Source organism: Macaca thibetana, chromosome 7, assembly GCF_024542745.1.
Source record: "Macaca thibetana thibetana isolate TM-01 chromosome 7, ASM2454274v1, whole genome shotgun sequence".
In the NCBI taxonomy this organism is placed as follows: domain Eukaryota; kingdom Metazoa; phylum Chordata; class Mammalia; order Primates; family Cercopithecidae; genus Macaca; species Macaca thibetana.
In genome coordinates this window covers 62,401,219-62,424,845 of record NC_065584.1, presented here as the reverse complement: position 1 = coordinate 62,424,845, position 23,627 = coordinate 62,401,219, and the positions used below count along the sequence as shown (strand labels likewise).

At 40.1% G+C, this 23,627-nt stretch overlaps 2 protein-coding genes across 4 annotated transcripts in view; one reads left to right on the top strand and one right to left on the bottom strand.

Moving 5' to 3' along the window:
* Window positions 1-214: 214 nt before the first annotated feature.
* The window catches only part of FKBP3 (FKBP prolyl isomerase 3), a 466,553-nt gene continuing 443,140 nt past the window's right edge, over window positions 215-23,627 (bottom strand). Inside the window, exons 2-8 of the mRNA XM_050795828.1 lie at window positions 18,553-18,700; window positions 14,955-15,056; window positions 14,032-14,139; window positions 5,721-5,856; window positions 5,122-5,189; window positions 2,309-2,406; window positions 215-561 (exon numbers count right to left, since the gene is read on the bottom strand). Coding sequence (XP_050651785.1) covers window positions 507-561; window positions 2,309-2,406; window positions 5,122-5,189; window positions 5,721-5,856; window positions 14,032-14,139; window positions 14,955-15,056; window positions 18,553-18,660 — 675 coding nt within the window. The 5' untranslated portion in view covers window positions 18,661-18,700 and the 3' untranslated portion in view covers window positions 215-506. The remainder of the gene's footprint in view (window positions 562-2,308; window positions 2,407-5,121; window positions 5,190-5,720; window positions 5,857-14,031; window positions 14,140-14,954; window positions 15,057-18,552; window positions 18,701-23,627) is intronic.
* The window catches only part of FANCM (FA complementation group M), a 72,745-nt gene continuing 69,102 nt past the window's right edge, over window positions 19,985-23,627 (top strand). For 2 of the 3 annotated variants that reach the window (XM_050795804.1, XM_050795805.1), the window contains exons 1-2: window positions 19,985-20,748; window positions 21,325-21,497. In XM_050795804.1, the coding sequence (XP_050651761.1) occupies window positions 20,241-20,748; window positions 21,325-21,497 (681 nt within the window). In that variant the 5' untranslated portion in view covers window positions 19,985-20,240. The remainder of the gene's footprint in view (window positions 20,749-21,324; window positions 21,498-23,627) is intronic. The other variant, XM_050795803.1, reaches the window with a different exon arrangement.

The window sequence follows — 23,627 nt, the reverse complement described above, 5'->3', positions numbered from 1 at the left end:
CACTTTTCCTAAATTGAGGTATTGATCTTCATGCCAAGATTTCTTCCCTTTTAGCATTTTGTTTCCCCTCAAGCCCTATGCTTTGCCTTCTCATTATACAGGCAATCTGTCCAGATAATTTTACTGGCAGTTACTCCCTGGTTTGATGAGGTCCTTAGTTCCAGTTACCTAATCAGAACAATAATATATTAACACCAAACAAATCACAGTCAGATCAAGACAGTGGATAAATTTTTATTGAGCCACTTAGTTTACAACATGAGGTAAAAGGAAAAAGTTCTCCTTGACCAGTATTTTACACAGCTGTAGGAAAGTATTTTAGACTTCAGGGATTCATAAGGGATTACATCTCTCAAAAGCTGGGATCAAGTAAACAAATTTTATTAACTCCTTGAATTTTCCAGTTGACTCTTCCTTTACCATAGTAACAAGTTCTAACCAGTTATGTAAGTTTCTTCAAGGCCAAGTTTTATCATTGTTGCTAATATCCTTAGAGCTGAACTATTTCAGTCAATATCCACTAATTCCACTTCAAAAATGAGTTTTGCATTTGGTGGAATTCTGTTGAAGAAGTCAAGGTACATTTGATAAAAAGTGCCTCTCCCATACCCCCATAACCTTAGTATAGGATAGGCTGACTAGATAGGCTCACTAGATAAATTGAGCTTGGACTAGGATCCTCCTTACCTGGATGCTTTACAAGTACTCCTAAGTTAGCCACCACTTAATGAAGACTATTAAGTACTCCAAAAAAAAGGTAATGTCATTCTAGCTGGGAAAATACACACACACACACACTGTATTAAACTTTTTATGAGGTAGTACGTAATATTTACTGTGCATTTTAAGATGCTAAGTTCAAGGCCAGGTATGGTACCTCACACCTGTAATCCCAGCACTTTAGGAGGCTGAGGCGGTGGATCACCTGAGGTCAGGAGTTCATGACCAGCCTGGCCAACATAGTGAAACCCTGTCTCTACTAAAAATACAAAAACTAGCCAGGTGTGGTGGTGCACACCTGTAGTTCCAGCTGCTAGGGAGGGTGAGGCAGGAGAATTGCTTGAGCCTGGGAGGCAGAGGTTGCAGCAAGCTGAGATCACGATGCTGCACTCCAGCCTGGGTGACAGAGTGAGACTCTGTCTCAAAAAAAAAAAAAAATGCTAACTTAACAGTTACATAATTTGTATGTGCATCAGATTGGTCTTGAGATGCTTCTTTACATGGGAGAGGGAGCTGCTGCAGCTGACCATTTGATTTTTTCCCCCCCGCGACACAGAGCCTTACTCTTTTGCCCAGGCTGGAGTGCAGTGGCATGATCACGGCTCACTGCAATGTCTGCTTCCCAGGTTCAAGCGATTCTCCTGCCTCAGCCTCCAGGGTAGCTGGGATTACAGGCCTGCACCACCACGCCTGGCTAATTTGTGTATTTTTAGTAGAGGCGAGGTTTCACCATGTTGGCCAGGCTGGTCTTGAACTCCTGACCTCACGTGATCTGCCTTCCTTGGCTTCCCAAAGTGCTGGGATTACAGGCATTAGCATCGCGCCCAGCCTGGCCATTTGATTTTGAAAAGCTAAGAGAGCTATTATATTCCCAAATATGTTTATCTGCTAAGACTACAGAAAGCTGCCTTCCAAAGGAATTGTTTTTTCAAACTTAATCTTACGGGTCCAAGAGGAATGGAACCAACAAAAGCCATAAACTACCTTCCCTCTTACCTACTGGATTGGTCTGGTCTTAATGGTCTGGAGTCATTCCTTATTCTTTTTTAAATGTTCATAAACTGGACTTTCAGTGAGTATTGTCATTAGTAGTAATAATAAATGCTTATGCTAACACTGTTGATTCTGTGGTCTCCTTCAGTTCACAACTGGTAATCTCCCACATCTATTCCATTTCTAAGCTTTGAATTTAATTGCCTGAAATTACATTGTACCATAAAATTACCATGAGCCATATTTGCATCCTACTTTGCTGCAGTTTGTACTGGGCATGGTAACTTTTCTTAAACTTAAAAACATTAAGAATTGCTGCTTAAGCTTAAACTTCACAGTTAAGGTCTTGAAAGTTAAGAATTTGAATAAGAGAAACAAAAATTATAGCTGAGGTTTGAACTTTATACCAATAGAAAATACTATTGTCTATTGGAGGTGCTGACACATAAGCATCTAAAGATCAGGAAGACTAGTCTGGACAGGATTCTTGATCCAGAAGTTTTGCCTAGACAGCATCTTTCACATCTTCAGGTGATCTACAGGTTTTTTTTTTTTTTTTTTTTTTAACTTTAATTATGAAGGGAAAAAAGGATACTTGGCATCAGGCTGTCCTTTCTTTCCATAAGCCCATTCTGGTTCAATCTCCAGTCGAGCCTTTTCTCCTTTACTCATAGTCAAGAGGGCTTCATCCCACTGAAGGCAAGAACAAAATAAAAACTAATGGTATTCTGCAAAAAGCACATGTAATACCAGGACAGTAAAGACAAGATTGTATGTTAAACACAGAATCTATTACTAGATTTCACTATATTCTAAGGTAATGTACTTCAGTTGAGTCCCTAAATCTTTGTCTTCCATTTCTTCAATAGAAAAAAATAAGGGTATTTTAAGCAGGGGTTTTTTAATGTGAAAAGAACCTTTTGGGGCTCATGCCTGTAATCCCAGCACTTTGGGAGGCCAAGGTGGGCAGATCACTTGAGGTCAGGAGTTCGAGACCAGCCTGGCTAACATAGTGAAATCCCATGTCTACTAAAAATAAAATAAGCTGGGTGCGGTGGCGGGTGCCTGTAATCCCAGCTACTCGGGAGGCTGAGGCAGGAGAATCACTTGAACCCAGGAGGCGGGGGTTGCAGTAAGCCAGGATTGCATGACTGCACTCCAGTCTGGGCAAGAGAGGGAGACTCCATCTCAAACAAAAACTTTTTGTAAACTGTAACATGCCATATATTATGAAAATCAGTTTGTTATTAGCACCATCATAAAAACAACCTGCAACGCTTTTACATCACAGGACAAACTTGACTTTATTTTTATTGGAATATAATGGCAAGTACTCACTGTAAAACTGTTTTAAGATTACCAAATTGTAATAGTGGAGTCATGTTGGCACATAAAATACAATTTTTTTCTTTTTTTCTTTTGAGTTGGAGTTTCGCTCTTGTTGCCCAGGCTGGAGTGCAATGGCGTGATCTTGGCTCACCACAGCCTCTGCCTCCTGGGTTTAAGTGATTCTCCTGCCTCAGCCTCCCTAGTAGCTGGGATTACAGGAATGCCCAGTTAATTTGGGAAATACAATTTTTAAAATGTTACGGCACTTTTGCAAAAGTGCAAAAGGTAAAACTAACTTTTCAAAGAAACAATAAAAGGCTTCTGGGTTGGCCTCCATATTTTCCAAATTTGGATCTTAAAACTAGTTGCCACAAACAGTTAAGTTCACATCACCACAGGGATAATATTCCTAATACTATACGCTCTATTGAAATACAACAATCATATAAAGCTCAAGGGACAAAGTTATGGTGGTCACATTTGGAAAATAAGAATATGGTAGACTAGCCGGACATGGTGGCTCACGCCTGTAATCCCAGCACTTTGGGAGGCTGAAGAGGGTGGATCACTTGAGGTCAGGAATCAAGAGCAGCCTGACCAACATGATGAAATCCCGTCTCTGCTAGGAATACAAAATTAGGTGAGAGGTGCATGCCTGTAATCCCAGTTATTCCGGAGGCTGAGGCAGGAGAATTGCTTGAACTCATCGAGACAGAGATTGCAGTGAGCTAAGATTGCACCATTGTACTCCAGCCTGGGCAACAAAAGTGAAACTCCATCTCAAAAAACAAACAAACAAACAAAAAAAAAACAGTATGGCAGACTAGAAGAAATTTACCAGTATGCAAATAAGTTACAGAAATAGAAAAATAGTCCAATTTGATATATACTTGCTATCAACTTGGTATGGGCAGGTAACAATTTGTTTTTGTTTTTGAGATGGAGTCTCACTCTGTTGCCCAGGCTGGAGTGCAGTGGCGTGATCTTGGCTTACTACAATCTCCACCTCCCGGGTTCAAGCAATTCTCCTGCCTCAGCCTCCCAAGTAGCTGGGACTACAGGCGAGTGCTACCACGCCCAGATAATTTTTTGTATTTTTACCAGAGACGGGGTTTCACAGTGTTAGCCAGGATGGTCTCGATCTCCTGACCTCATGATCCGCCCACTTCGGCCTCCCAAATTGCTGTAATTACAGGCTTCAGCCACCATGCCTGGCCGGGGCAGGTAACAATTATAAGTTATGCTCAACTAAACCTTTAGTTTCAAGATATTTTATGTTCTGTATATGATTGTCTGAACCATATCTTAGTTCCTATAACTGCATTTAAATAGGCATTTCAGTTATTGGTGTCTGATATTCTGACAATAACAATTTAAAACAAACAATGGGCACAATGGGCAGGCCCTAGCATGATTCATAGAAGGTGACAGTCCATCCTGCTCTTTTATCTTCTTTTGTACACTGTAATGGTCAGTATGGGTCAAGCCTACCTTCCCCTTTTCTCAAAGTTTCTTTCTGTTCTCTCTCACATGTAAGTGTAGGTTAAAGCATGCTTATGTTTGAATGATTTTCTGGTATTGCAGCCTATGTTGTATGAGGAGAAAAGGCTACAGAAACAAACTCTGCTTCTATGAGTACTTCAGTGGAACAGATATTTTACCTTTGCAAATTATATGTAAATGGTACAAATGTCCTGTAAGACGTTTTACAGGAAGCTTAAAGACAAATTTAGAGGGCCAAATGTTCTGACAAAGACTTACTTTATGAAGAAAAATAATAAAATGGGTACACATGGAAGGGACTAACATTTAAGCCCCTGTTGTATTAGGTACTTCCAAGTTATGCTCATTTAATCTTCTAACAACCTTGAGGTAGGCAGTACTGTCCTCATTTTATAGATAGTGAAACTGAGACCCAGACAACTTGTACAAGATCAGCTAGCAATGATTATACCGAATTTGTCAGACTCCAAAGTCTGTTTCCTTTGTATTATATCCCCAAACCTAATTATTTAAGGCACCATACCAGAAGCAGTATGTGCCAGAATATCTACTGATTCACTGGCATTCTTTACTTACTCCTCTGATAACTTTGCCTACTCCGACCTTAAAACTTAAAGGCTTGGCATTTTTCTTCTTCTTTGCACCTGTAAAACAGATTTTCCTTATAATTAATGATATACTCTAATTTATTATTAAGAAATTTCCATTGGAAATTATTAAATTCCAATGCAAAAATATAATGGTTTGATTTCAGAATTACAATACTGTATTTTAAAAGAAAGAAAAATTTACAAAGTCAGATCATCCATCAATAAAATTCTGGCTATAAAAATAATTACATTCTTAACAAAGGGTAGAAGGGCAGGATCTATACTTATATCACAAAACAGCATACTATCCTGCCTTTTCTATTCAAATACTAATGCCTTACTTTTGGACATTAACTAGGTTTAGACTGAGATTCCTTATCTTTTGCTTTCCAATGAACAAGAGGTCTTTAGCCAGCCAATAATCAGTGAACTGAAGACCTCTTCCAAGTAGATCTTAGGGGGAAGTATGTCTGGATAAAAGTAGGTGACAGTCAGGAAATAGGTACTGCTAACTACTCATCTGTCTGCCACCCAAGTATTTCGAATCTCTTTAAGCCAAAATCGTAAGATTACATTTAGACTTACTTGTTTGAATATTAGTATCAAAAACAGTCCCATCTTGTAGTGTTCCTGTATACCAGCAATGAACAACATCTCCCTTTTTGGGAAAGTTGGTTTTATCTCCCTTTTTCAGAACAGATTTAGTATATTTTGGTGGACCCTAAAAACAAAACACAACACACACACACAGAGTTACTAATTTGTGTACTTTAAAAGAATGACAAACAATAGCCAACAATGACCAAAGTCAGTTTAAAGAGTTTGATGGATTTGGTAATAAACAAACAAAACACTCAGTATCTAATTTCAGGGCTGTGATGTGACTATTAGTAACTTACACATCTATAATTTCAAATAACTTCCAGCTTCTTTGGAAGCCTCAATTCTTCTAATAAGATTCTGTTAATTACTCACCAAACCATAACATGATTTCAGTTATTTCCTAAAGTTAAAAAAAATTACTATTTAATTCCTATGAAATCTTAAGGCATTAAAATAAGGGATGGTGACTTCCTCCCACAAAGATTTGAACTGTTTTAGCAGCAATAATTGATATTACTAGGTGTTTTTATTATATCCAATTAGAATGAATACAGTGATATTGCCTCTGACCCTGATTTGGAAAATAAATTCACACAATGGATGACATTACCTAAAGAAATAACAGGCATATTTCCTAGAACAAAGTAGGATTATCAGGGTCTTCTAAAAAAAAGGTTACAGATTAATCTGATCAATAGTAATTCATATATGAGAGGAAAGCAGACAGAGGAACTGTCAAGAATCTTAGGGAGTTAATTAAAAAAAAGAGGTGTACCAAATTTAAAAGTATCCTCCTTACCTGGTATCTATTTGGTTTCTAAATTCAGACCAAATTCAGAGGGATCTGCATTATCCAAATCTGTATTTAGTTTCTAAATTTCATAAAATAAATAACAAAGGTGTGGGTGGATATCAAATATTTCAAATCTATTAGTTCCTGAGTTTGAAAAGCAAGATAAAGTGTTTTCTTTATTCCTGGCCTATTTCTTTTTTTTTTTTTCTTTTTTTCTTTTTTTTGAGATGGAGTCTCACTCTCGCCAGGCTGGAGTGCAACGGTGTGATCTCGGCTCACTGCAACAACCTCTGCCTCCTGGGTTCAAGTGATTCTCCTGCCTCAGCTTCCCGAGTACCTGGGACTACAGGCTCCTGCCACCATGCCCCACTCATTTTTTGTATTTTTAGTAGAGACACGGTTTCACCATGTTGGCTAGGATGTTCTCAAACTCCAGACCTCGTGATCCGCCCGCCTCGGCCTCCCAAAGTGTTGGGATTACAAGTGTGAGCCACAACGCCTGGCCTATTCCTGATGTATTTCTAATTGGTCAAGGTATGCAAATTTTTATTCGCTTTCATTTCCCTAGCTGAAGGTTTTATCCTTTTCCAAAACTTGTAAGTAAAAATATCTGTGCTGGGTGCAGTGGCTCACACCTGTAATCTCAGCACTTTGGGAGGCCAAGGTGGGTGGATCACTCGAGGTCAGGAGTTTGAGATCAGCCTGGCGAACATGGTAAAACCCCATCTGTATTAAAAAATTAGGTGGGTGAGGTGGCGTGTGCCTGTAATCCCAGCTACTCGGGATTACTCAGAGGCAGGAGGATCACTTGAACCCAGGAGGCGGAGGTTGCAGTGAGCCGAGATAGCACCACTGGGCCACAGAGCGAGACTCCATCTTAAAAAAAAAAAGTCTGATCTCCTTGCAAATAGTCTACCTCTTGGACAAAAGATTCTCTCCCTGACCAAACCCTAGCTAGGATCCTCTGAGCCCTCTTCTCCACAAGGCTTCAACCTTGCACTATAAAGATCTGAACAAACACAAGTTTCAAATAGCTCAATGCCTTATTCCTAGGAAGACCTGATCTCTCCTTAAAGTGCCTGCCCAAGAAAACTTAAGGCTGCCAAAAAAATTTACTGTTTGTTCCAGCCAACGCCTGAACGATGAAGATATGACCCTGTCTCTAAGTCTCTATGGGAGCCTAACTTTGATAAGCACCAGTTGGCAAACTCAGATAGGTTTCTTATGGACCGACCCCCACTTCCTACTTTTTGTAATTTTTCACTTCCCTAACTCTGCTTAAATCCCTCCCTACTCCCTCATTCTTTTTTTTTTTTTTTTTTTTTTTTGAGACGGAAGTCTCGCTCTGTCTCCTAGGCTGGAGTGCAGTGGCGCCATCTCGGCTCACTGCAAGCTCCACCTCCCGGGTTCACGCCATTCTCCTGCCTCAGCCTCCCAAAGTAGCTGGCACTACAGGCGCCTGGCTAATTTTTATTTGTATTTTTAGTAGAGATGGAGTTTCACTGTGTTAGCCAGGATGGTCTCGATCTCCTGACCTTGTGATCCGCCCGCCTCAGCCTCCCAGTGCTGGGATTACAAGGTGAGCCACAGGGCCCGGCCCCTTCATTCTTTTAAAAGGCCCAGTTACCTCTCCACAAATCAGACAGGAGTTCAGCTCTTTCCCCTACTGTCAGTAGGCTGAATAAAATCTGTTTTCACCACTTTAATGTCCAATTGTATTTATCACTGACACCTTCAGTCAGTCCTCTACTCAACTGCTAGAGTGATGTTAACAATTACTGCTTATAGTTTTGTGTCCAAAGGCCTAAACCATGCAGGATCTTAATCTATCCCTCCCTAAAGCTCCAGAATTCTATCAGCCTTTGAACTCTTGTCTCTTCCATGACCTTCTCAGTAGAGCAGGTGCACATGGCATATAAATCTTTCAATCGGCCGGGTGCAGTGACTCACACCTGTAAACCCAGCACTTTGGGAGGCCCATGAGGGTTGATCACCTGAGGTCAAGAGTTCAAGACCAGTCTGGCCAACATGGTGAAACCCCAATTTCTACTAAAAATACAAAAATTCACTGGGCATGGTGGCAGGCGCCTGTAATCCCAGCTACTTAGGGGGCTGAAGCAGGAGAATCGCTTGAATCCAGGAGGCAGAGGATGCAGTGAGCCAAAATTGTGCTACTGAATTCTAGCCTGGGCAACAAGAGTAAAACTCTGTCAAAGAAAAAAAAAAAAGGAAATATTTCTATATATATATTTTTTCCTTTTTTAAGAGACAAAGTTTCAGTGTTGTGAGGCTGGAGTGATCATTCCACTGCAAAATACTGAGATATTTTACATTGGTGCAATCACGGCTCACTTAAAGGCTCAAGCAATCCACCTGCCTCAGCCTCCCAAAATGCTGGATTACAGGCGAGAGCCACTGTGCCTGCTTAATAATATTTCAAAAGTATAAAAACATTACTGTCTGTAAGGGAGCAATGAAAGGGAGAATGGCATGAAATAAGGCTGGCAAAATATGTAGGACATGCTAGAATCTGGGTTTTTATCTTTAGGACATTAGCCAATTAAGAGTTTTAAATAGAGAAGTTACAGAATCAGATATTTATTTATTTATTTATTTATTTATTTATTTATTTATTTATTTATTTCTGAGACCGAGTCTCACTCTGTTGCCCAGGCTGGAATGCAGTGGCATGATCTCGGCTCACTGTAACCTCTGTCTCCCAAGTTCAAGCAATTTTCCTGCCTCAGCCTCCCGAGCAGCTGGGACTACAGCCTTGAGCCACCACACTTGGCTAATTTTTGTATTTTTAGTACAGATGGGGTTTCACCATGCTGGCCACGCTGGTCTCGAACTCCTGACCTCAGGTGATCTGCCTGCCTCAGCCTTCCAAAGTGTTGGGATTACAGGCGTGAGCCACAGTGCCCAGCCAGATTTGTGTTTTAATCACTGTGACTGAAATATAAAGAATGACTTGGGAAGCAAAAGTAGAAGTGGAGAGACTTGTTAGGAAAAAAACTATTATAGTAGTTTAGGTTTAGACCAGGGTGCTAACAGTGAGGATGACAAAACGTGAATGGCTTTGGGATATATTTTGGAGGCAGAATCACCAGAAGTTGGTAATGACTACATATGAAGTTGTTATCAAAGATGAAGTTATCAAATTTTTCGTTTGAGTACTTTTATACTAACTTCTAATTGCTAAGTGTGAGTTTCTTCGCAACTTATATTTTCTCTCCGGTACAATGCTCATTCATACCTTGAAAATTTTCCTCAACGCTATTTAATATATAATAGACAATAAATACATTGACAGTGACTGATTTAAAGTTCCGTAAGAGCTATTAGACAACAGTCTTTATATTAAAATAAAGGTAGAAATAAATAATACAGATACAATGTGCTTTGGAATGTATGCTGTTATGCATGTATACAGCAAAGTCTCACATGGTAAAAATCCAGAGGAAGCAATGAGCCCAGGAGCTGGGTCTTAAAGGGAGCACAGAACTGACAAATAGGGAAGTAAAAGAACACTGTAAGGAAGAAATAAAATATGGAGGTAGGAAAGGGCATGATTTAGTAGACAATGAGCAGATATTTGTGGTCAAAGAAAAAAAAAATTTTTTTCTGAGACAAGGTCTTACTCTGCTGCCTAGGCTGTAATGCAGTGGTACAATCTTGTCTCACTGCAATCTCTGGCTCCCAAGCTCAAAGGATCCTCCCTGCTCAGCCTCCTGAGTAGTTGGGACTACAGGCACACCCCACCATGCCTGGCTACTTTTTTTGGTAGAGACAGATTTCGCCATGTTGCCCAGGCTGGTCTTGAGCTCCTGGGCTCAAGTGATCCACCTTCCTCAGCCTCCTAAAGTGCTGGGATAATAGACGTGAGCCGCTGCACCTGGCCAAGAATATGTCCATACAGGCTGGGCGCGGTGGCTCACACCTGTAATCCCAGCACTTTGGGAGGCCGAGGTGGGTGGATCACGAGGTCAGGAGTTCGAGAATAACCTGACCAACATGGTGAAACCCCGTCTCTACAACAAATACAAAAATTAACCAGGCGTGGTGGCGTGCGCCTGTAATCCCAGCTACTCAGGAGGCTAAGGCAGGAGAATTGCTTGAACCTGGGAGGTGGAGGTTGCAGTGAGCCGAGATCACACCACTGCATTCCAGCCTAGGCGACAGACAGACTGTCTCAAAAAAAAAAAAAAAGAATACGTCTATAGAAACATGGAATATGGAGCTTAGCAGCGGCCACATTTTGGAAGGCTTTGAATGCCAAGAATAAGAAATTTGGATATATATTGAAGACCAGTGGTGACCAATAACAATGGGAGTCACAAATGTAATTTTAAGTTGCTAGTAGCTGCACTTAAAAATGTAAAAAGAAAGATGAAGTATGTCTATGCCAGGCAGTGGTATGCCTGTAGTCCCAGTTATTCTGAGTATTCTGAGGCAGGAGGATTGCTGGAGCCCAAGAGTTCGAGTCCAGCCTGGGCAACACAGCATGACCCTGTCTTTTTTTTTTTTTGAGACTGAGTCTCGCTCTGTTGCCCAGGCTGGGGTGCCATGGCATGATCTCAGCTCACTGCAACCTCCGCCTCCTGGGTTCAAGTTATTCTTCTGCCTCAGTCTCCCAAGTAGCTGGAATTACAGGTGCACGCCATCATGCCCAGCTAATTTTTGTATTTTTAGTAGAGATGGGGTTTCACCATGTTGGTCTCAAACTCCTGATCTCAAGTGATCTGCCCCCCTCAGCCTCCCAAAGTGCTGGGATTACAGGCACGAGCCACTGTACCTGACTGACCCTGTCTTTTTTTTTTTTTTTGAGACAGAATTTCACTCTTGTTGCCCAGGCTGGAGTAAAATGGCGCGATCTCGGCTCACCACAACCTCCACCTCCCGGGTTCAGGCAATTCTCCCACCTCAGCTTCCCAAGTAGCTGGGATTACAGGTGCATGCCACCACACCTGGCTAATTTTTTGTATTTTTAGTAGAGACAGGGTTTAACCATGTTGTCCAGGCTGGTCTCGAACTCCCAACCTCAGGTGATCTGCCCGCCTCGACCTCCCAAAGTGCTGGGATTACAGGCGCGAGCCACCACGCCCGGCCTCCCAACCGACCCTGTCTTAGAAAAATAAAATACAAATTTTTAAAATGAAAAACTGTCTTATTTAAACTAAAACATCCCAAATACCATCATTTCAATAAGTAATCAATATAAAAAATACTGAGATATTTTACAATCTTTTTTTAAAAAAAGAAACGTCTAAATCACACCTTTGAAACTGAGTACATATTTTACTCTTAAAGCACATTTCAGTTCAAAGTAGCTAAAGCACTCTGTAGCCACATATGGTTAGTAACTATCATACTGAACCGGACAATTCTAGACAGCACTCAATTACTGAATATATTCTTCAGCAGGGTGTGGTTTGGAAAAGTATTGTTTTAGAAATATTATTAGAATACCCATTTTGTTGCTGACTGGATAAAGAGAAGGGAGGCAAGAAATGAACAATGTTTTTAACATTCCAGGTATGAGGCCTTGCTTTGAATGCTTGAAAATGGAAAAGGAATGAACATTTAAAATAAAAGGAAGATGTTTGAGAGCATTAGTCTTGAAGGAGACATGAGAAAGAAAAAGGAACGAAAAATTCAGAGAAATTTTAAGCTCAGAAGAAGGGAATGGCAATGGCTAGACATTCACATTTTGGCAATATAGAACACAGGAGCATGTAATGAGAAGGGAGGCCAGGCACAGTGGCTCACACCTGTAATCTCAACACTTTGGAAGGCCGAGGTGGGCGGATAACCTGAGGTCAGGAGTTCAAGACCAGCCCAGCCAACATGGAGAAACCCCATCTCTATTAAAAATACAAAACTCAGTTGGGTGTGGTGGTGCCTGCCTGGAGTCCCAGCTACTGGGGAGGCTGAGGCAGGAGAATCACTTGAACCCAGGAGGTGGAGGTTGCTGTGAACCAAGATGGCACCTCTGCACTCCAGCCTGTGCGACAGAGTGAGACTTTGTCTTAAAGACAAAAAACAAAAACAAAAACAGAGAAAGGAGTAAGAAGAGACTGAGAATTTGTGAGAAAATGTCAAATACATTATGTGAGCAATGAGCAATGTGGTGGAGAATTGGGCAAAGGATAGTATAAATGTTGAGTAGCAATGAAACTAGAAAACATGCTTGGCTAATATTAAGCATGAATTTATACCAGGCTCAAAAGGTTTTATGATTATGTGTGTATAATGCCTGCTCTCCAGTCCCAAAGCATAAAGACAGAGAGTAAACAATGAGGGTTAGCAAGGAAATGGACAAGAGGCTTTTGAATCTAGGATGCTAGGAAAACAGTCACAGTATGTAATTGGGCTCAGGCTGGCCAGTTAAATGAATAGATTTTAAATAAAATGATATAGTTTAGGACCCTCATAAGCTCTCTCTAGATTGTCTCTAGCTCTTATGAACTTACCTTTTAATTTATTTATAACTTCTTAACTCCTTAATGAAATACTATATGTCTCCTAAAACTATCCTTATTCAAATTTCCTGGACGGTAAACTATGTTGCCAGTTGCTTCTGAAATCCTTAAATAATAATTGCTCCATTTACCTTAGTAGCTACTCAATAGATATAATATTTATCAAATGTTAATTGTGATAAACTTTAAAATTGCTTTATGTGCACATATACCTATAAACATTAATTTCTGCTTTTTAGCCAATAGGAAAAGATCATGCAAAATTAACTAGCTTTAATCAAATAAACATCTATAATTGTATAACTGAATTTATACTTTCCACAAATACCCAAAAGCCACACTGTCATCAATAGCCTCACCTCTTTACAAGAACTAAATATAGATTATTATCACTGATTCTAAGACTGCTGGCAATGAGTGAGCTTATATAGTAAGGTATTATCAGAAATTACAAGATTATAACCAATTCAGCTCTGCTAAGTCAGTTCTTAGTAGCTGATCTTAGCTCTACTAAGGCTGTCAATTTGCAGGAATGAATTAATCTGGTTCTTCAAACCTTTGTACCAAAATATAAAACCTGAGTTGGGAAAACTGAGACAGATGAACCCACATCCTGCAGCCAAGCCTGGATTACTTCTATTGCCAGGGACACCATGTACATTAGAAAAAGCTAAAAATAATCAAAGAAAATGTATGTCATTTAGTCCAAGTTGGCCATAGAATCAAGGCCTTAAAATAGCTTTGAAAGCTCAGAAGGTCTGGGCAGATGTGGAGGCAATATTAAATACAATATCAGAAGTGTTTCAAAGGATAGGCTAATAACTGTAAAGTACTAGTTCTTAGGATTATTTCTGTCTCAGTACACCTAAGGGAAACGGCACACTACACTAAGTGTTTGGCTCACTGAAAGTGGTCATACTCAACCACCTTTCACTACGAGAAACTAGTGCAAATAATAAAGAAACAATACAATTTCTAGAATCCACATGATAAAATAAAAAAAATACTATATACAGACCTCATCCAGGGTCTCTTCAGACTTGGTTTCTTTGGGTTTATCTTCATTAAGCTTCACATTTTTTACTTGCTCAGACACTTTACTTATACTTTCAGTACCCTTAAAACGCTGTAAGGAAAATGTTTTAACATCATACTCAGGACAGGCTAAAACCAAGGAGCAACATCAAGATTTTCAGCCTCTCAATTAAATGAACATCTGCATAATAAATACAGGTTGTATAACACAATTGTGAATAAATGGTCTAAGGAAACAAAGAGCAAAGAAATAATTTTGTTCATAATTTATTTTTAAACAATAAATTATTACCCTCAAACCAGCTTACAATATAAATTCTGAAATAAGAACCATGACCTTAGAAAGGCCAACGCATACCCAGAGATATAAACACAACGCATACCCAGAGATATAAACACTATTCAATAACTCCTAAAGATTTTTTTCCTGTGGAAGATATTCATTTCATAGTAAACAAATATGGGAGAATGTCTTAAAATTTATTTTTGTAAAGGCTCAGCCTAAATCTAAACCAGACTTTAAATTCATTAGTGAAATGGAAACTTATTTTCTGTATAACATTTAATATATATAATAAAATGACAAAATACATTTAATATACACCATACGCTAAAGTAATATGGTAATACTACTGATCTAATGAATTTATAACTTCAGTGGCCTTAAGAATTTGTTGTCTCAATTTAAGCCACAAAATCTAGACCCTTTGAAAATACTGAAACATTCTGCCATACTGCAGATTAGCCTTGCTAGATTTGACAGCCTGACCACTTACGATAATAGTTCAGAAAAATTACAGGTAGAAAAGCTCTAACACATTCAGCAAATAAATGCATTTTAAACATCTTTTTTGGAAATAAAATTTCAAAAGTGATGTTCTGTGAACAGAATCTAACAATACTCACCTTAGTTTCAAAAAGATGATTATAGGCTGTAACCAAGTGGTCCTTGTTAGCTGTCTTGGCCACATTTTTAATGTTTCCTAATAACTTATGTTCTGCAAGAAACTATAAGGAAAAAAGCTGGGTAATCACGATAACTTCTCCGGAGTAAGAAGTGTCTAACATTAGAAAACGACCCTTTTATGTTAGCAGTTGTGTTTTCAATACTACTAGTATTGAAGAAGAAATAAACCCTATAGTTTATACTCTACTTCATTATAAAAAAATGTAAGATAGATTTTTTAAAAATTGGGTATTTATAAGAATTCGTCACAAGACTGGAACTGCAGTGTTATGTACTGAACACAGTGGTTCATCCTAACCTTTTTCCTGTCAACACTCACGAAAAATAACATTTATACAGCAAGTATACTGTGGTGACTTGAGTCAGTTGCTCACTGCAGGAGGATACTTGGATGCAGTCCTTGAGAGTCTCCAGCCAGGTTGGGCATAGCTATCCTGAGGCATCTGTAACCCATCCCTAGCAGACTAGGAAGAGTCACTGTTACACACGCATGTAACATAGGTATGTTGAGATTGCTATGCTTAACGTTATATATATAATTGCTAAGTGTATTGGCTGTGGAGTCATATTATCGAGGTTAAAATCCTAGCTGACTGGGCTGGGCACGGTAGCTCATGCCTGTAATCCCAGCATTTTGGGAGGCTGAAGCAGGCAGATCACCTGAGGTCAGGAGTTTTGAGACCAGCCTGGCCAACGGGACAAAACCCCATCTCTACTAAAAATACAAAAATTAGCCGGTCATGGTGGCACATGCCCGTAGTCCCAGCTCAGGAGGCTGAAGCAGGAGAATTGCTTGAACCTGGGAGGTGAAGGCTGCAGTGAGCCGAGATTGCACCATGGCACTCCAGCTTAGGTGACAGAGCAAGACTCTGTCTCAAAAAAAAAAAAAGAAAAAAAAAATCCTAGCTGTCTGACACTAGACAAGGGACTAAGCTTGTCTGAAGACTCAGCCTCCATATCTGTAGTGGAAGATTAATAACAGCGTCTACGTCAAAGAGTTAATATAAGGATAAAGTGCAAAAATCCATTTAATGCATTTAGCATAGAGCCTGTCACACAGTAAGAACTTAATAAATATTGGAATTATGATTAATATTGTATTTAATAACTCAAGGTAACAGCGGAATTCCTTTTCTCTCAAATATAAGACTGCTAAGATGGCAGAGGGACACTAAAACACTACTGCTGAAATAGCAAGTCACAATATATCTTTATCTCAAAATCACGTAATTGTGAGGATTTCCATAACTTCTTTTTTTCCTTATTTTATTCTGCTTCTTTTTCTGCCTTGTGGTCCTTGCCTAATTCCTAATTTTGTTACCTTCTCAAAGTTGTCCTTTGGCATCTTCTAAGCTTTTGAGAAAACAGTTAACATTATTAGCAGTCAACAGCTAACACTATCACTATTGTTTTTTTTTTTTCTTTTGGTTTTTCTTTCAAAGATATGTTCTAAATAACAGCTGATGGGGAAAGGAGACAAAGTTGATTAAACGGAAGTAATCAGTTACCTTTAGCACGCTGGTGTTTTCTTGTTAAAAGATTCCAGAAAATACCCAAAGCATAAAAGCATAAACATCTCTTTGATATCTTATGATTAATAAAATAATTATTGTCAAGTATAGGTCTAAGTGTTAATGATCACTGGAGATTATTATTATTATTTTTTGAGACAGAGTGTAGCTCTGTCGCCCAGGCTGGAGTGCAGTGGTCCAATCTCGGCTCACTGCAACCTCCACCTCTTGGGGTGAAACGATTCTCCTGCCTCAGCCTCCCGAATAGCTGGGATTAGAGATGCCCGCCACCAGGCCCAGCTAATTTTTTTTGTATTTTTAGTGGAAATTAGGTTTCACCACGTTGGCCAGGCTGGTCTTGAATGCCTGGCCTCATATGATTTGCCCGCTTTGGCCTCCGAAAGTGCTAGGATTACAGGAACCAGCCACCATGCCCGGCCGAGACTATGCATTTAAAAGATTAATATCATTTTGATAATCCAAGTCTGTTAAAATTGTTCCATGTGGCCCAGTTTTACATACGATTTCACATGGCATGATTTGTTTCCTAAGAATATGATGGATGAAGTACATGACTGAGGTATTATTAAATGTTAATATGTCTATTCTGAAATACGAATTGGCTTAAGAGAAAATAGTTCCATTAAAATGGGGTAAGATTCCCGACGCCTGTTCTTTCTTTTTCACCCTTGTACCTCCAAACATTGACAATAGTTCTTGTTACAGATGTTGTATTAACATCTGCTAAACTAATCTAAGATGCAGATGCCAGGATAATGATTCAGGAAGAAGGAACTGAAGTTGGAGAGTTCTTGTATCTCCCCGTCATGACGGCCGCCCAAAATGAAAATAAAATATAAGCTTCTCAAAATAACCCAGAAACAGTGGCTCAGGCCTGTAATCTCAGCACTTTGGGAGGCCGGGGCGGGCGGATCACGAGGTCAGGAGATCGAGACCTTCCTGACTAACACGGTGAAACCCCGTCTCTATTAAAAATACAAAAAATTAACCTGGAGTGGTGACACGCGCCTGTAGTGCCAGCTCCTCGGGAGGCAGAGGCAGGAGAATGGTTTGAATCCGAGAGGCGGAGGTTGCAGTGAGCCGAGATCGGGACACTGCACTCCAGCCGAGGCGACAGAGACTCCGTCTCAAACAAACAAAAAACCCAGAAACAAATTTTCTAAATGAAAAGTTTAGAATTTTTAAAACTGTATAGAAAACACAAGCAGGCTGCCGCTTGTAAGAGAATGCTGCGTGCACAACTATTCCAGCAATTTAAGAGATACCCGAATGATCTTAATTTCCAAAGGAAAAACAAGCGTGACAAAAATAACTTGACTATAGACGGATGGTTAAGATGGAGACTATACTGACAAATGGAGAGCGTACAGTATAAAGAATTCCAAATAAATTTCTTAGTCTGTTTATAACAATGACAGACCACCGCACAAGAGAAATGTGAATGTAGCTCCCTTAAAGTATAAAGGCGAAAAGGTCATTTAAAGGGTCGATATATTAAAACAAAACTTTAGCCACAACCTACGGATTTTTAAAAAATCACACGCATTAATGTTCTGTATCTAGTAAATTGTTAAGAAAAGCAAGTTGGATACACCGTTCCCACAGAAATCTTCACGTCCCTTCCCATTTCCCTAGTAGCCGGCGCCCCACTCCCAGGAGTCTCATCCACACCACTATTCCTCTGCCTCCCCGCCCTTGCCCCCAGTATCTTCGGGTTCCTATTTTTCTGGCCTCCACCCCCACTCAAGGATCCCAATGAGGTTCTAACTCTACAATTGCAGCCTGTGGGCTCCAAGAGATAAAGCTGCTCCCCTGCCCCAGCAGGGCACGCCCGAGGGGCGGGAGCGAGGCCCAAAGCACACCCTGGGCCGCTCCGGCCTTCCCGGCCACCGGCCGCGGGAAGACGAGGGCGGGGGCACAGAGGAATACGGAATGTATGGGCATCTCCAGGGGGGTGAGGCGTCCCTCAGCCGCACCAGCCCGGCCGCCCCTACGCCTCCGGTACCGAATCTGAACCGTGTTCCTGCAGAAACTTGATAATGTCCTTCTTGGGCAGCTGCTCACTGCGCAGCTGCTCCACGGTCCACGCCCGCTGTGGAACAGCCGCCGCCATCTTCCCCCGCTGCCTCCGCTTTACTGAGCCAGCCCGCCGCAGTTCGGTATCGCCCCGCCCCCTAGGGCGGGGCATGACCACTCACGGAGGTCGAGGGGCGGGCCACTGCGCTAGCAGTCGGGATTGGGGCTTGTTTTTGAGTGACGTCAAGGATGTGCTATGAGGGTTTCTTTGTTCAGTCCAGGTTAAAAAACCTCCCGCGGTCGTCTCTGCAGTAGGCTGACTTGAAGACCGCTAGCGATCTTCGATTCTGAGTTAGACCCCCTGTGAAGAGACCTCTGAGGGTAGCGACATTTATCAACCATTACCCACATGTATTACCTACGGCAGCTATGCCTTTAAAGTTCAGTCTATAACCTGTTAAAAGAAAACAGCATTCAGGCTCCTTACTTCGTTTTATCTAGTTCTAGCCTAAAAATTCACACCTACACTGCTTCAGTCCTTGTCGATCCGAAAATCCATATCCTATCATCTCCCTTTTAAAGATCACACAACTGAAACTTAAATACAAGCTGCCCATCCCCTTCCCCCCATACAAATACGAGAAAGTTTGTCCAACACGAAGTTCAGAAACTTGAATAAACAATTTATAAAGAAACTGCACTAAGGATGCCACTTGCTGATGAGAATGAGATTATTAATGCTCGTAACTCTGTGATGTATATTTTTTCTCAGTACACGAGGAAACAAATTTACAGAGGTTACTCAAAGTCAGGTTTAGAGAGAAGTCAGGAATTGTTTGATATAGAAATCTTTGTTAGAGTGGAAAAATTGCACACCGACATTTATTATAATTCTATCTATAATAAAGATTTAATAGTTGAACATTAGGACTCCTTACTTAAAAAAATCTAGGCAGACTCTGGGCATGTTGCCTATGAGTTAGCTCTGCTATGCAAGGAGCATTAAAACATAAAAAATTCTGACGAATAGCTGGACCAGACCACGTTCACGTACCTTTAAACAATGAAAATATTAAAATAATGGGTTGCCACTCCTTGCACGGTGAAAAAGAGACTTGGCATTTTGTTTTCTCGGCCCAGATAGAGATATAAGACAAATTATTCCATCTACACACTTTTGCTTTTCACCTTATATTCTGATTTAAAAGTACAAGGAATGAGGCACATTAGACGCTCAATAACATTAAGTTCACAAATTGATGGGTATTCCATTGTCCCAGGGTATATATTTTATAATAAATCTCTATTATGACATTTTAAGTGATTTAATCACGTTAGCAATGACGCCCAGCCATCTAATCTTTGGAAACGGAAGTTAAATTTTGAGTTTTTTAAAACAAAACAAAACACCGGAAGCGCACAGGGGACCATATTTAGAGTAACGCCTTAATGGTGCGCTTGAGTCTCCGGGAGGCCTGCACAGGTTTCCGGGAAGCCAGCCAATGATATTCCCAACGCAAACTCAGTGGCAGCATTTTCTACTGGATAAATTGGCTTTAGTCCCGCCTTCTCGTTGCAGAGTTTTGCGCGAAGGAAACCGATGGGGATCGGAACCGTAGCGGTTGAGCTGCCGCTGCTACGGATATCTGACCGAAGCCTTCGGTGGTTGTCGGCCTAATGAGCGGACGGCAAAGAACGCTTTTTCAGACGTGGGGCTCAAGTATCTCCCGATCATCTGGGGCTCCGGGTTGTAGCTCCGGAACTGAGCGACCTCAGAGCCCTGGCAGCTCCAAGGCGCCTTTGTCAGCAACAGCGGAGGCTCAGCTGGAGTCGGACGATGATGTGTTGCTTGTCGCGGCGTACGAGGCTGAGCGGCAGTTGTGTCTAGAGAATGGCGGGTTCTGCACCTCCGCGGGCGCCCTGTGGATTTACCCTACCAATTGCCCAGTGCGAGACTACCAGCTGCACATCTCCCGAGCTGCTCTGTTCTGCAACACGCTGGTGTGTCTACCTACCGGACTGGGAAAGACCTTTATTGCCGCCGTGGTCATGTACAATTTCTACCGCTGGTTCCCTTCAGGAAAGGTGGTCTTCATGGCCCCAACGAAACCCTTGGTGACACAGCAGATCGAGGCTTGCTACCAGGTGATGGGTATCCCTCAATCCCACATGGCCGAAATGACAGGTATCTTAGACTGGACTAATTTTGAAGTAAGAGCTGGGTCTCCAGGGGAAAACATGCGTTTTGGTGGAAATAGAGTTAAAGGAATTCCTGACCCATGTGGAATAGTTCCCAAGCTAGAATATGTGCATCTTATGCCCTCTCTCTTAAAACATTATCTACTTGTAGCAAGCCCAACACTGATGAGTAGGGTTGCTTTATTCAATCTTCAGAGAATATCTGTAGCTTCTCATGGTATTTTGAAGCTATTATATGTGTATACCCCATGGGTAACTGAACATGGTGTTTCCTGGCATTCTTCCTGAAAAAGATTTCTCAGTTGAAGAAATTGCCTCTCTTCAAATATTATGCCATTTTGTAGGAATTTTCTAAAGATAATTTGGTTGTAGTCCTAGATAAGTGCCAGCTTTGATATTTGGACCACACCAGAACTTTAAAATGTAGCATTCCGATGAATTGTCAAATTGTTTTTCTCTTAATATTACCAAAGCATGTTTGCCTTCTGAAAAGGCCAGACTATTTATATTTTATAGATAACAGTCTGAAGTTTAGAATGTAGAATGTCACTTTTATTTTCAGGGTCTACACAAGCTTTCACCAGGAAGGAAATATGGTGCAGTAAGAGAGTCCTTTTTCTTACACCTCAGGTCATGGTAAATGACCTTTCTAGAGGAGCTTGTCCCGCTGCTGAAATAAAGTGTTTAGTTATTGATGAAGCTCATAAAGCTCTCGGAAACTATGCCTATTGCCAGGTAATAATTTTGTTAAACGGTATTTTGTAGTGTAACTGTACTGTTAAAGAGTATTTTGGCGAATAGTTACTAGTGCGATGGAAGTTATTGACAATATTATAAAAAGCCTTTACGTCTATTATCTCAGAACAGATGGTGATAAAGAATATCTGTACTTTCTGTCATCCATTCAAATTAGTGTCTCCACTGCCTTTTGCTGTTATTGTTGTTTTCTTTTTCTTTTTTAAGACTAACCAGATAATTAGTGTCAGATGTAGATCATAAGAGCCTAGTCATGGTTGGGACAGTGATCTAAAATAGGGTATGAATGGAGTTTTGAAATTAATAAAGATTGGTAGTGGATATACGATGTCTTTTCTTGGCGGCTAGGTAAAATAATGACATGATGTATGCCACATACCTAACACAGTGCCTTCCAGTTGAGTACTCCAGGAATATAAAATAAGATGAAGTAGTGGGATGTGGTTGTAAACATCATTCATATCTTTGCACTCAATGAAACTGACTCTCTGTTTCCCTCTTCTATTAAGGGGGACTTTGCCTCTTCTACTTAAGGGCCAGGTCATTAATATTTTATGCTTAGCAGTTTGAAAACCTTTGTAGGCCATAGTGGATAAAGGTGGTGGGGACTCATTAAAAAATATTTAGCTGGGATAACACTTAAGATTTGAAAGAGATTAGAGAGAAGAAGGCTAAAGACAGGGTATCTAATGAGGGGTAGAAGGGATGTAGGATGACTTCCAGATTTCTGACTTGGAAAACTGAAGACTGTGAGTTCTGAATGGAGAGCAGGTTTAGGGGAACGTGGAAAGATGGTTTAGATGTGTTGAGTTTGAGGTGTCTATGAGGAATTCAGCTGTAAATATTCATTAGGTGATATTGATAGAAGTATGGATCTTGCTGGAGAGTTCTGAGGTAGAGATACAGATTTGGAAATTATAAACATATAGATGGTAGTTAAAACTATAGTAGCTGGTGATGATAGGAGGAGATTATAGAGCAAGAATAAAAGAGGGAAAAGGTAGGGAAAGTTAATTTCATTTAGGGCAAAGACATGAATTTCACTGCCAGTTTTTGAATTTGTATAGTCATTTCTTTGGGGACTGTAAATGTTATTTTATTATATCTCTGTATTGGGGATAATTGTCATCTTTTTTAATAGTTGATCTTCCTAATTATATTCAGGAAATGAATATAATATATTTTTCCAGTTATTTGTATCATTCCAAATTAAATTAATACACAGCATGTTAAAAATTTCCACCTGAGAGGGGCATTTAAAAACTTTTAGCTTGAGGCCAGGAGTTTGAGATCAGCCTGGGCAACATAGTGAGACCTTATGTCTACAAAAATGAAATGAAATAATAAAGCACTTAAAAAATTTTTTTTGATTCCAACTGTATGGAATACGTTTTGAAGATTTAGCTGGTAATTATTTTATTTTCAAAACATTTCTAGGCATTAGATGATTTTTTTTTTTAACAGCAAGACTTTATGAATACAATAAAACATGCATTGACTTCATTAATAATCAGACAGCCCTGACAGCTTACACTACATTGAATATTCCAGATATATATTCCAATAGGCACACCTGCTCCATGAAGCACACACCACCATTTCCTCTTCTACAAGATGCTTGAGAATTCCTCCTGAAAAGAAGTAATGTATTTGGCTTACTTTTCATGTATAAGAGTTCTGGAAGGCATATTGATACGTGTGCCATATAACAATAAAATGATTTCACTCAAAACTGCCTCACAATCTGAAAGAACACTTTGAATTTTGGCTATCATACAAAACAGATTTTTAAAAGCATCAATCCAGTAAGCTGTCTTTTTGTCTTCCTTACTGCACTCATGACTTTTCAAAAATCTTTCTATGATATGTAAGGACCATCACTTCTAGCATTAAGCCAAACTGAAAATGGTCACTAGGGATATTTTGTCTTGCATCAGTTTTTAACTATAATTTTACTTGTTTCTGAAGAATAATATGTATAATGTTATGTCTTCATATGCAATCTGTACCATATTTTTAAAAACTCGATAAATAATATCAGTATTAATCAAGATTCAGTGTTAGTCTCATTGAATTTGTTTTTGTCTTGGGTTGAAATTGGAGTGATTT